Source organism: Paramormyrops kingsleyae, chromosome 3, assembly GCF_048594095.1.
Source record: "Paramormyrops kingsleyae isolate MSU_618 chromosome 3, PKINGS_0.4, whole genome shotgun sequence".
NCBI lineage: Eukaryota > Metazoa > Chordata > Actinopteri > Osteoglossiformes > Mormyridae > Paramormyrops > Paramormyrops kingsleyae.
In genome coordinates, this window is record NC_132799.1 from 18,991,979 (window position 1) to 19,004,848 (window position 12,870).

At 43.0% G+C, this 12,870-nt stretch overlaps 1 protein-coding gene across 8 annotated transcripts in view; it reads right to left on the reverse strand.

Moving 5' to 3' along the window:
* Nucleotides 1-477: 477 nt before the first annotated feature.
* The window catches only part of ltbp1 (latent transforming growth factor beta binding protein 1), a 78,997-nt gene continuing 66,604 nt past the window's right edge, over nt 478-12,870 (reverse strand). For 5 of the 8 annotated variants that reach the window (XM_023803093.2, XM_023803116.2, XM_023803079.2 and 2 more), the window contains 9 exons: nt 11,607-11,747; nt 10,560-10,721; nt 9,751-9,837; nt 9,497-9,625; nt 7,341-7,508; nt 6,671-6,841; nt 3,232-3,396; nt 2,557-2,706; nt 478-1,629 (listed from right to left, as the gene is read on the reverse strand). In XM_023803093.2, the coding sequence (XP_023658861.2) occupies nt 1,472-1,629; nt 2,557-2,706; nt 3,232-3,396; nt 6,671-6,841; nt 7,341-7,508; nt 9,497-9,625; nt 9,751-9,837; nt 10,560-10,721; nt 11,607-11,747 (1,331 nt within the window). In that variant the 3' untranslated portion in view covers nt 478-1,471. Of the gene's footprint in view, nt 1,630-2,022; nt 2,109-2,556; nt 2,707-3,231; nt 3,397-6,670; nt 6,842-7,340; nt 7,509-9,496; nt 9,626-9,750; nt 9,838-10,559; nt 10,722-11,606; nt 11,748-12,870 lie in introns of those variants that run through there. The other 3 variants (XR_002837075.2, XM_023803085.2, XR_002837076.2) reach the window with 3 other exon arrangements.

Consider the following 12,870-nt stretch of genomic DNA (forward strand, 5'->3'; position numbering starts at 1 on the left):
AGTTGTTCTTGTTCATGAAGATGGCATTTCTCCTTGCTATTTTTCTGCTAAGCATGTTGATTAGATACAGTACATGTGACCTTCAATCAGTGCATTCTCGTAACTAAGTTGATATGAGTCATTCAGTCTTCATATCACCTCAGGCAGTCAGGAGGAATTCATAGAACCATACATACATTACTATAATTTTTCACAATTTCTAGTTTTGATTCATTATTAATATCACAAGATGTTAAAAGGCAACTCAGATATTCAGTGATGTCAAAAGTTTAAAGTAAAACAAAAAAACAAAAATCCAAATATGGCTCATAACATAGACTATTACACATTTGCTCTGGGTGCCTAAATATCTACTTTTCTGCACTAAATTGACAGAATAACTTCTTACCTTTCATGACCACTTCCTGTATCTTTTCAGGAACAGTCCTTCTAGAATTAACATTCCACCAGGTGAAAGCCCAGTAAAACACGACTAAATAGTTTACCAAATAGTTTATTTAAAGGGGTTTAATATACATAGTATTATGAAAGAGTATTCATACAAAGCTGATTCCATGTACAAATTACAACACATAAAACCGGTTTTATTAAGTCTAAATGTACAACACTCAGCTTTTGTCTAGCAGCATCATAAAATGGAGCACTGTATTTTTTCATTAAACCTAGAAAAAGAGAGGATAGAAAAATTATGTGTATATATATATGCATGTATATAATCTGTGTGTGTGTGTGTGTGTGTGTGTGGGAGGGACGGTGGGTGCATAAGTGGCTGCTCCACAGGGCAGGCAAAAAAATAAAGTAAAATACACACCATAAAGTAATCTGCCATTGTCAAATGTCTGAGACACAGAAAAGTACGGTTTTGTGTTTTTTATTTTTAACAGTATAAAAATGCCTTGAAAAAAAAGCTTATTTCAAAGAATTTACATCAACATTCTATTACAGTACTGTACATACTGTGTGTGTTTCTTGTTGAGAGGCCGCAAAGCTCAAGTTTAGGTATGTCGACCCGTTCGCAAGCGGACAGTCCATTATAGCAACTAAAGAGCGGGCGGAGCAGGAGATAGAGGGAGAGCTGGGAGATCGTGGTAGGGAAAGCGCTGGTCAGCTAGCCTCTTCACTTAATAAAATACCCACACTAAATGTGTTTTGACTGGGCAGGAATCAAAAACATTATCCTCCAGCACCCAGCAAAAGTCCATATGGTTTATCAATACTGAGGGAGCACAAGTGTTCCCCTCATGCGCTTAACTTCAAATGAAAAAAACAACAACACATATTTATACAATTCTGTGTTTCACTTCTCCATACAGATGCCTCATAGTAGGTTAAATTTCATCTTCATCTCAAGTAAGATTATTTTTGTTTCATTAAGTTTACTTTATACAGTGCAGAGTATATGGGCTTAGATTAAATAAGTGTTTTTGTTTAATGTTTGTGTTCTTGTGTCGCCCCCTGTGGGCAGCCTGGGTCACTCTGTCACCTTCTCGATGGCCACACAGTAGTTGGGGCGTGCTGAGGGCACGAACCCTGGCAGGCACACACACTTGTAGGACCCCTGTGTGTTGATGCACTTGCCGTTCTTGCACAGCACCATTCGTGAGTTGAGCTCAGAGCACTCGTTTACATCTGTGAGAAGATGAAAGTGTCATGACATCGAGGGCGGGGCCATGCTGAATGGATTGACAACAAGAGAACCCATTTCACATTCTTGCTGCGAAATACTGAAACTTCCCAGGAGGAATAGTGGTGAAGAAACTGCACTTGCACCTAAAAGATGCCATTCTGCCCCCAACTACCTGACGAATGAAAGCCTTCACCTTCTGATAAAAGTCTGTTAATCAATGACCAAGCTCCCACTACTTATTGGAATGCAGGGAAATCAATAAAATCTCAGATGAGAGCACCATTCTTTTCTCAGTGCGAGGTACTCAATAAACCTAGCCCTTCTGTGGGAAATGGCTATCAGGCTAAATGGAGAGCAAATGCAGTCTTTTCTTAAAAAGAAGTTTTAAAACCTACATTGCAGGATGTATAAGTCCTGGCAAAGGTGGAACGGCCAGGGATCCCCCCTCCTTCTAATCGCCATGACTACTGACTGGCCTCCTCTGGTAACATGGGGAGAATCATGCAAATTGAATAGCGATGTCCTTCAAACACATTAGTGTGACGCATTCTACGTATGCCAGTGTGGTTTGCTCTTTCTTTTTTCAACTATTAGGATAGACAGTGTTTAATTGTGCAAGAAAAACACCTCTACCCCACATCCTTCAATCGTAGAACATGGACATTGCGTGTGTATGCGTGTGTGTGTATATATGTATTATATATTGTACATATGGGTGCTTTTTTGCACTGAACCACCAATGTAACTTTAGGAGGATAATACAACCTTAGTAAGGATAACATATGACCAGCTGACACTGTCCATTTAATGTCAAGAAAAATGAGCTGTATCTATCAGAACCCCCCTAGAATTTACCCCTTTTAGGAGCCACCCGCAAAGTTACCCTCCAGCAACCTGTGCCCACCCTGCCCTTACCCAGAGGAGCTCACCAATACAGGCCATGTGCGACATGTCCAGGGTGTAGCCGTCGAAGCAGTCGCAGGTATAGCCATCCTGTACCCGCACGCAGCGGCCGTTCTCACAGCCGTCAAGCACCCCGCACTCCTCGGCTCGTAGGCCCTCAAAAGGTCTCTGGCCTGCTATGGGTGGGGGGTGGGGGAGAGTGGGCAGGGTGAAGGAGGAAGGGTGGAGGGAGACAAGATTGAAGGCCAATGCAGAAGAAGAGAGGACTTTTTGATGTTTCTGTCATTCATTCAATCATGAAGACAATTCTCACCTCAGGGCAGATATGTATGTGAAACCGACATATACACTAATTATCTCTATTCATTTTAAACACCATAATTATACCTTCATAATCAAACTAGTAATAACTCAAAAACATAACTTTAATTTTAACATGATTTTTTCCATGATGAAAAAATGAATAATGTCAGGTTTGTCAGGAACAATGTTCATACTGAGTTCTATTACCTGCTTATTTTCTTCTACACTGTAATTGGAGAACTTACGGTACAGGATGTCATTAAAGAACACTGATAATTTAATATTAAACTTGTGGCCACCAGATGGCAGCTGCGAGCTTTGTTTCAGGCCCTAATTATTCTTCCTCCTCAGGCTGCTGTTAAACGGTTAACTAGGACTGCCAGGCGAGGCCCGCGTACCTTCCTCCTTGTCTTCATAGAAGCGGATGGGACTGGGGCTCTGGGCTCCTGGGGCGAAGTCTGGACCAGCTTCATAATAGTCCACGTCACCGGCAGTTAGTGCGTCCCGGCCGTACGGGCGCTGAACTCCAGGATAGGGCAAGTTACACATGGTGGCATAATCCTCTGGAAGAGACAACAACAGAAGGCGTAAGTACTGTGGGGCAGGGGTGCTGCTGCTGGATATGGGGCAGCGTCAGAAATTAACAGGGACAAAGGGCAAAAATGCCCCTAAAATGCCCCAAAAAAGAAAAGACACAACTTCATACAAACAGCGCCGTTGTTCACACTACATACGTACATAATTCTATGTAATATATTACTACATTGTACTGTGTAACACTGTTATGATACCTGGTAGAGGCCAATTTTATCTTTTAATAAAAGCATTCATCCAAAAACAAAACAGGCAGTCTCTGCTATTGTCTGTCATTACCCATGGTCAGGATAGCCATGAAGTTGCTCAGGATGTTGCACAGACTCCCAGAATTCACGGCTAAAATCAAACCATTCAGTAAGTGTCTCACGGGGTAGTTGAAGGAGACAAAGAATAATTGGTAGTTGTTTAATTTTATTTTAAAACATTGCCACAGGTTAAAAATATCATAATTTCAATATTTGTTTTATTTTGTTGAACAGCCCAGTGTGCATTTACAGTTGTATATAAAAGGCAGTGTTGTGTAAAACTGCCTTTTATTTTTGTGAAATATTTTTAATAGACCTTTAATAGGTCCAGAGCCTATTCTGGTGGCTACAGGCACAAGGCAGTGAACAACACATCACAGGGCACACTCACACCATTCACACCTATGGGCAATGAACCTGAGCATGTTTTTAGAGTAGAGCAGAGTGCTGCTCCAGGTTGGCCACAGAGGCTTCACACCCCATTCACAGGTAAAGGAGGGCTATTAAATCAGCGGTGCTCAGACCCTGATTTTAATAGGCCCCTTTTAGACTGTGGGGGAGGGGGGGGAACTGGAGTACCCAGAGAAAACCTACAATTTTGGTAATTCCAATCAACTTCAGTATCTTTTTAGACTGTGGGGGGGGGGGAACTGCAGTACTCAGGGAAAACCCCTCAACAACACATGCAAACTCCACACACATGAAGCCACAGCAGAGACTTGAACCCTGGTCCCAGGGATGCAAGACAACAGTGCTGACTGCTATACTACTATGCCACCCAACAAACTATTTCATTTGAAAGACTGTGATAAGGTTTTCACTATATCTAGAAATTAATGTCATATACACATATACATACAGTATATTATTAAGAGCTAAATAAAAACCTAAAAGCCTTTTGTGTTGTGCTTTCTTTCACATGCAGATAGTGTTCTATACACATATATTCTTTGGAATAGCAATTGCACAAAGTGGTGATTACTGTATGCAATTTAATCTGTGCTCATTTCACCTTAAAAACAGAAACTTTATGCATTAATTACTATTTTTAAAAAGTGCCCGCAAAAATTTGTAAGTACCCCAACAGTGGGGGGAAAGGTTGCCCTCCAAATATTTTTAAAAAATTCCTACACTGATATGGGTGAAAGACCTGAATCATATGCCTGTGGGGCACAACTAGAAAACTGCTCAGCATCAATGGAGTCATATTTTAACTTTACCGATACTGAGAAGTCAATAACTCATTAGGCACAAAGCCGCACGTCAAGAGGCCTGCAGGACAAATAAACATGACACCAGAAACTTCTTTGACTTGGACCAGAATTTGCGTAATTCAGTCTCTGAAAAGGAATGATGATGTAGTGGGTTCCAGTCACTTGTTAAAAGTGACGCCTAAAAAAGGCACGATGACCTTCGCTCTAAGGCTATATACAGTAAGAGACATGAAGTACAGCCTGTTAGCCGGGATTGGTCTGGGATTGGTTCTCAGCGTTGCTAACCCCTGCCTGCTTATAGTTCTTCTTCCCACAAGGCCATCTGCACAGGAAGTGCACCAGACCGGTCGTGATCATGAAGACCTGTGCATTAGCAGACCAAAGAACGGGCAGATAGCAGGGCTCACTAATCAATCTTAACTCATGCTCTCACTGGACAAAACTTGTAACCGTGAAGGCCTAAACTCTGCCTGTTCCACAGGTCAATGTCAAAGTACAGTGGTACCTCAGAACTCGAATTTAATCCGTTCAGAACTCCGGATCGAATCCTAAAAAGTTTGAGTTGTGATGGAATTTTCCTCATAAGAAATAATGGAAAACCAATTAATTGGTTCCCGGCCGCAAAAAAATTACACTTAAATATGTTTTTTTAGCATTTAAACACAAAATGGACCAGATAAAACAAGAAGAGCATATACTGTACTAAACACATCTAAGCACATTTATCAAAATGGTAATTTGTAAAGTAAGAAAATAAATGTATCCAAACAATGTATCGTGCCCAGATCGTCTGCTCCTTCCGTGTGCCACGCCCCCTCGTTAACCCTGTGTGGAATCCCCGTGTGATCAGTTGTTTCTAGTTGTTTTCATTAGCCCTCTGTATTTCGTCCGCGTTTCAGTTTGTTTCCCCAGTCCGGTCACTGTATTGTCCGTCTGCGTTTTGCCTGCCTTACCTGTAGTTAAACCCCGTATTCCCCGATACCCTGACGTCTGCGCCTTTGTCTCCGTTCCGTCCCCGCTAGGCACAACAATATTATTATAATTAAACGTATTAATGGTTTATTATTAATATTAAAATAATGAATAAGAAATCTTTATTTTTAAATGTATTTTATTATATAATAATAATTACTATTGTTATTGTTACTGTCTATCTTTGTCTAAATGTATTTTTACTGTCTAAATATATGTATTCAGTTAGTGTAAATATGCACGGTGCTATCACGTACAGCGAATGCGAGGATGAGACTGAAGCTTTACCCTTTATTTCCGCTGAGAGACGTGCCTCGTGACTCATTTCCCCGCGCATCCAAGTTATCTTAGGTCGGCGTTCACGGTTTGACTTCTGAGATTTAGATCGAGCTCTCGGTAAATTTTTTTCGAACTGGTTGATTCAAATTTGAAGAAATTCGAGTTCTAATGAGTTCAAGAACTGAGGTACCACTGTACTTCTTTGTGTGAACAATGGGCAAGGTCAGCCTCAGGGCTCAATGGGGTGGTTATCAGTGACCATGTGAAAATCTGCAACCTCTTGGCCGGTTGGACAATGTGGAACTCTGAAAGTCCTGAGAAACACTGACTGCTCTTCAAAGAACCTCTGAAGATATGCTGAAAATATAAAACATTAAATTATGAAGCTAATTAAACATTAGTTAAATGGAGCCCACAGTGTCCCTTTGACAGAGTTCACAAGTGTTCTGTACTGTAAGGTTTTACACAGTCACCTGAAAGAGGACATTCCAGAAGAACAGTGGGACAGGGGGGGGGATGTGAAGCCATACCAGTGTCCACCCGGGGGCAGAGTGCACACTCCATGCCCCAGGCCTCGCCGTATAAGCAGCAGCACTCAGTGTAGGTGGTTGGCCTGTCCAGCATGGGGCCGCCACAGGTCAGTGTCCGGGTCACTTTTTGCCAGCAGATGCTCTGGAAGATCTCCCCCATCTCTGGTGACTCTGGAGTATGGAAACAGAGATACACACAGATACAGACACACACACACAGATTTGTAATTATATCTTTGTGGGGACTCTCCATTCATTTCCATGGGGAAAACTCTGATCCCAATGTCCGTAACCCCTACCCAGCCTTAGCCTTAACCATAAGTAACCAAACAAAATACGAGGCATTTTTCGTTTTTTTTTTATTGCATTCACAGATCTTTGTGGGGACCTGAAAAATGGTCCCTACAACATCAAAATAACTGGTTTTTAGTACATGCTGGAGGATAATGCAATATAAACACAATCCACACACACACACTCATTACTACAGACACTTTTTGTTCAAAACTATGACCATACTGAGTTCTTCTATCATCGTAATTCTTTTGGGTAGGTGTAGGATATGCTGTATTTAAATTCCGTGTTTTTGATTCAAACATCCAAAGAGATCATCATCTGCTCTTGACCACTCCTTTCTGTAAGTTTGGGAATTGCCACATAATGTACGTACCGTGATGAGCCACGGTGGGGGGCCGAGATGTGAGAGGGGACGAGGACACGCAGCGCTGTTGGGTGTGGTCCAGCTCCAGGGGGGGCAGGCAGAAGCACATGAATGAGCCCGGCATGTTGATACACTTGCCTCCCATACAGAGTTCTGTGTCCAGGCACTCATCGATGTCTACAGAAGGGCGCAGGGGTGTTACATATTTTTGGATTCAAGAACCAGATCAGAAACCAAGAGCAACATCCTAAAATTGATGCCTTGGTCCGAAAGGAAAACTACCCCAGTGCTATGTCCTATCTGCCCATTGCTCTAATGAGTCTAACCCTAACTCATAGAACCCGACAAATGCAAAATGCTTTGATTTTCGCACCTATTAATCTCAGGCTTGTAACTCTGGATAGGCATAACGCACAGACATGAATTGCATATCGCTGGAATTGAGAGGACTGAGAGTCCGGTCATCCAGGTTGCAATGTAGTGCACTAATGTATCCCAGAGTAATCCTGTGCACACGTAACAAGGCATATATTTTAAATATTTTCCACCAAAACGTACCCCAATTAATCCATAGGACATCAATATTATTCACATTAGATGGAAAACAAAGTGCATATTTACTTCCACACTGATCCATGTACTACTCTTCTGGGGGAAAATATTTGTTTTATAATTTATTTATTATAAACCTAGAAATAAAGGGATAGAAAAACACTCAAAAATTGGCTGGACTTCTACTAGAAATAATAACAAAATCCAGCAATCTATTTATTAGGAAGAGAATTACTTGATATTTTCGTAATATTTATTCACAAAAGTTTGCACGTGTATGTTTGATGTTGAGCTCCCACAAAACAGTTCACATAGAATGCACCACCCATTGTGTAAGTGGAACACCTCCCACATGCAAACACAATGACGTGCTACAGTGTTGATTTGTTGTTTCAGACTAAAAGTTTCATTCTCAGATTTCACTATATCATAGTGTATATAGGTGGAAAAATGTTAAACATTCAGCATTAGACTGAATGTTTATCCAGTGGATCATAAACTAAAGAACGCTTTTCTATTTCAATTTCATTCAGATGTTATAAAGTACTAAATATATATATATAAAACCATGCATTGCTGTCTATCAGATAACTTCAACAAGTTACCAAATGAATACAAAGTCAGATATTCATTTCTGCCTGGCACTAACCATGTATTCCTTCACAATACTAAGCCACTGAGACTCTAATCTCAACATTGATAAGATGTTTGTAGTCTTTATATTAGATAAGATTAAATATGGAGAAATTTCAATAAGCGCAAGCAGTTTTTCCTCATAAAAAGGATATCAAGACTATGTTGGCATTTACACATCAAATTATGACATGTTTAAGAAGCCCAGAATGTAACCATAAAGCATATATGGCTGAATCATGTACATACAATGTAATAAGCCTATAATCAAAGGGACAGAAAAAAGCTTAAAAATGGATAGGGTTGCAAGGGCTAACCCAGCCATGGAAACGGTGCTATACAAAATCAAAACATATATGAATGCTGGGGGTTTCTGTCCCACCAAAAATGTCACTCTTATGCAGAACTTTGGGCTGAGCTTTGCAGGGGTTGAGGTCTCCACCCATTTAAGGGGGTCCAGGGATTTGTATGAATTAATTTTCAACTATGCCTACATGGCTTTCAAAGTTAAACGCATCATGCAGCGTGCAGACAGAGCTTCTCGGATTTTGGCCAGGTGCATCTCTACGGCACACAGGGCCGGCTGTGATATCCAAAGCAATTCAGCATTCCAGACCTAGAAAAACATTCACCTCCGCGTCTGACCCATGGTCAGCGGTTTTCTGCATGCTCCAAGCCCACAGCGCACATGCAGTAGGACTGTGGCCACCGACCAGCCCTCCCCCCTCCCCCCCAACCACCCTACGGCATCCTGCCGGAGCAGCTCTGGCTCCTGTATCCACCTAGCCCCAGGTCTGTGGTCAGAGACACGTCATGGCGCCCCACATCTCGCACCCCACCTCCCCAGACTCAGGGGATAGCCAATCCAGACTGGTTGAACCTCAGAAATAGGCTGCCAGGGCAGTTCTACAATTGGCGCTGGCTGAGCGATGATGGGCCAGCAGCAACAGATGCCTGACGTGATCCGGAATGCGACTCACCGAGACACTGCAGCTTGACGTCGTCGTAGAAGAGGCCCTGCTTGCAGTAGCACTCATAACCCAGCGGCGTGTTCAGACAGAAGCCGCCCTTGCAGACCTCCTGGCTGAACAGGGCGCACTCGTCAGCGTCTGGCAGACACAAGAGGCTACCCCTTAGCTTACTATATTTATGTTTTATAGTAAATCATGTGGGTAATATTCTCCTGGTTATTTCTGAAACATTTAGGCGGTTGCCTTGTGGGGTCCCTGCCTACCTCTGTAGCTGGGTGATGTCCCTGCTCCAGCCACGTTACTGGTGGGGACACTTCCTTTCCCACCTGGACACATCCACTTAAACTGGTCTGTTGAGGATGGAAAACCATATTAAACCACAAGGGGCAGGTTGCTTTGCTCATGGGTGAAACCTCACTAAATGGTGTCATCAAAACAATTCCAGATAAAAACATCAGGCCGTGGAGCTGCTAAATGCAAGGACTGGCCATTTTCATGCAGTTTCGAGGGAATTTCCTGCTTAATGATGCCTATCTGGACTATATTAACAAAACTTATTAGCCCACTATTTAAACCAGCTGGGCTGAAACTCAGAGGAGATTAGAGAGAATAAAATGTTCATTCCATACTTCCTGAAGTTTCTCACAGTATACTCATTTACATGTTCTGCTGTGTTAAAGCCTTGTTGATTTCAAATACCTAGATTCCCTTACTTTACATTCAGTAAATTAAGGAGTCCAAGCATGGACCACAGAACCGGGGGTGGGGGCAACCGTGCCTGCGTAACTTGAAGTATCATTAAGAGTATAGTGATGAGCAATCATGAAAAAATACCTACTAATTATTTAATGCACTTTTTAAAATAAAACCTGAATTATATCAATTTTTTAAAACAAATTGTTATATCTGAGTTTTTTGAAAGCAAAAGGACAAGTGGACAGTTTAGATGCATTCCGTGGGTCATATAACCATGTCTGGCTTATTAGCAACAAATTACTCCATACATAATAAGATAATGTGATGCTTGGCCAGATAGAGTCACATAGATGAGGTGGGGGGGTGAGAGACTCACCGGTGCCCTCCACAGGGCAGGGGTGCACCTCACAGTTGTCCCCCCAGCCGGCCCCCAGCGTACAGCAGCACTCCTCCAGGGTCACGCTGCTGGCCAGCACATTGTCACAGAGTTTCTCGTCGTTCAGGTTATAGTAGCACTCTTTGCGCTCCACTGAGGTGGCTAGAGATCCGGCAGCAGGCAGGCAGACAGTCAGAGAACATCCACAGTGCCTCACTCTGGACTACCTAAGGATTTCCTACACACTTATAGTGGCTTCAGGAATAGCCAGTCAGAATATGTTTCAGTATGTAATGAGCCCCAACAGGTCAGTATAAGAATTCCATAAAGCAGCCAGGATAACTAAGGCTACTGGAACTATCTAAAAAGGCTGGTGCCTGCCAATTCACATGATCAGTGATCTGTGTCAGTCACAACTCCAGCTGAAGGGCACTATGAATGCAAGTGAGATAAATGGAATCAGCCTGTGGCTTAAGGGAAAACATCTGGTTAATTATATACCTGGAGACTTAAGGTACCACCACACCCCATTTCTTAGGTCAGATTGTGTTCTCTACACCATAAATCTCTCTTGATAATTACAGATCAGCCATGATTCGTCTGCAACTGCCCCTTTTGGAGGAACACCTAAACTTTGCTAACATTTGGACACAGTCTTTCCTTTAAAAAAAATCCCACACCTGAGCATGCCCAGTGTCACTAATAATTTGTTGTCTTACTAATCAACTACATTATGGACCTGTAGGGGGCAGTACTACACAATTTGTCTGACGAGCAAAGCTCACACCTGCCCATTTCTTAACAGCAAAATCAATTTATACATTTTCTTTGGCTGAAATCACAGGAGACTAGGCTGTCTGGAAATGTTTGTGCAACCTAAAAATAATGCACAAGCAAAATTCCTCCCTGGGGGGCCAATGTTGGTGCTTGCTTCCCACACTGCTTCCCATCAGGATAGCATGCAGGATTGCTCTGGGTCTTCTTTGGCCCCACAGCTAACATCCCCATCTCATGACATCATGGCATGCAGTCAGAAGGGGCACGTACCTGCGGGGGCAGGCCTGCACTTTGCTGTCATCTGGTCGTACTCCTGATTCTCTTTGGGGCACACGCACTGGAAGGACCCCTCCAGGTTGTTGCAGACTGCCTCGCCACACAGCCCGCTGAACAGTTCACACTCGTTCACATCTGTGAAGGCAGCAACAGGGAAGCATGCAGCCCGTTGCACATTATTATTCATCACCAATGCACCATCACTCAAGAGCCGAGGGGAATCTTGTCCAGATTTAGAGCACGCAATTTGGTTGTTAGCTCATTGCTACCTTAATGCTCAAGGTTTCAAATCCCTACTCAAGACCAAAAGTCTGAATGTGAAATTAGGGACATGCTGATGGTAGATGAAGGCTCTGAATAGAAGGCTTTGCTCTAGCAGCCATAAACAAGCACAGCCCCACCCCACACCCTTCTCAGGCTGTGTAAAAGCTCCAAGGTCGTAATTCCTTATCGTCTCTGAACCATGAAAACAACACACGTAGCAGCCACCCGGCATGTTTCCCAGGAGAGGCATGGAATGGTTTTATGCGCCAGCAAAGGAGTGTCAAAGTGCTGTAGCGACACCACGTTACTACTCATCCAGAGGGGAAAAAAAAGAAGCGAGACCCCAAAGCCTTGATGAGGTGGTAGCTGAACACCCATAAATCACTGGATATGGCCAGGCCGCCTCTGGTTTTATTAGCCAGAAGCTGTCCAGATTCCTTGGCACCGAGCCTTGCCGTCTCAGAGCACTGATTGTATCAAAACTCAGCTCGGTGTCCAGCCCAGGAACCATGTCTCCTGTCTGAGAAGAAAACCTTTTGCTTGCTGGTAAGTGGCGTCTTACTGTGCAACCATAGGCATCATGATTCGGTAAATCGACAGATTTCACACCGTCATGAGAATGGAAGTCTTATACAGACAGAGGGTGCCGTTGGGTTGCGGGGGCATACCAAATCTTATTTCAGAGTTGACACATTAGTAATCTCAGCTGAACAAACACTTACATACATGTACTGATATTAAAAATATCAGAACCGTGTAACAACCCTAAGTGGGCCAGAACCACAAAAAGCTCCCTAGCATGAAGTCGAACAAAAGAACTGAACATCTCTAGAACATCTGTAGCAGATCTGAGAAGCCGGGTGATGCAGCAAAGCAAGGTCAGATGTGCCTGGAGAGGTTGTATGACACAAGGTGAAGATCTGGCTGTGGTTCTGGAGGTGGCTGGAGTTTGCTGGGGCTGTGTAAAACTGGGCAGGGCTTGGGACAGGCTCAT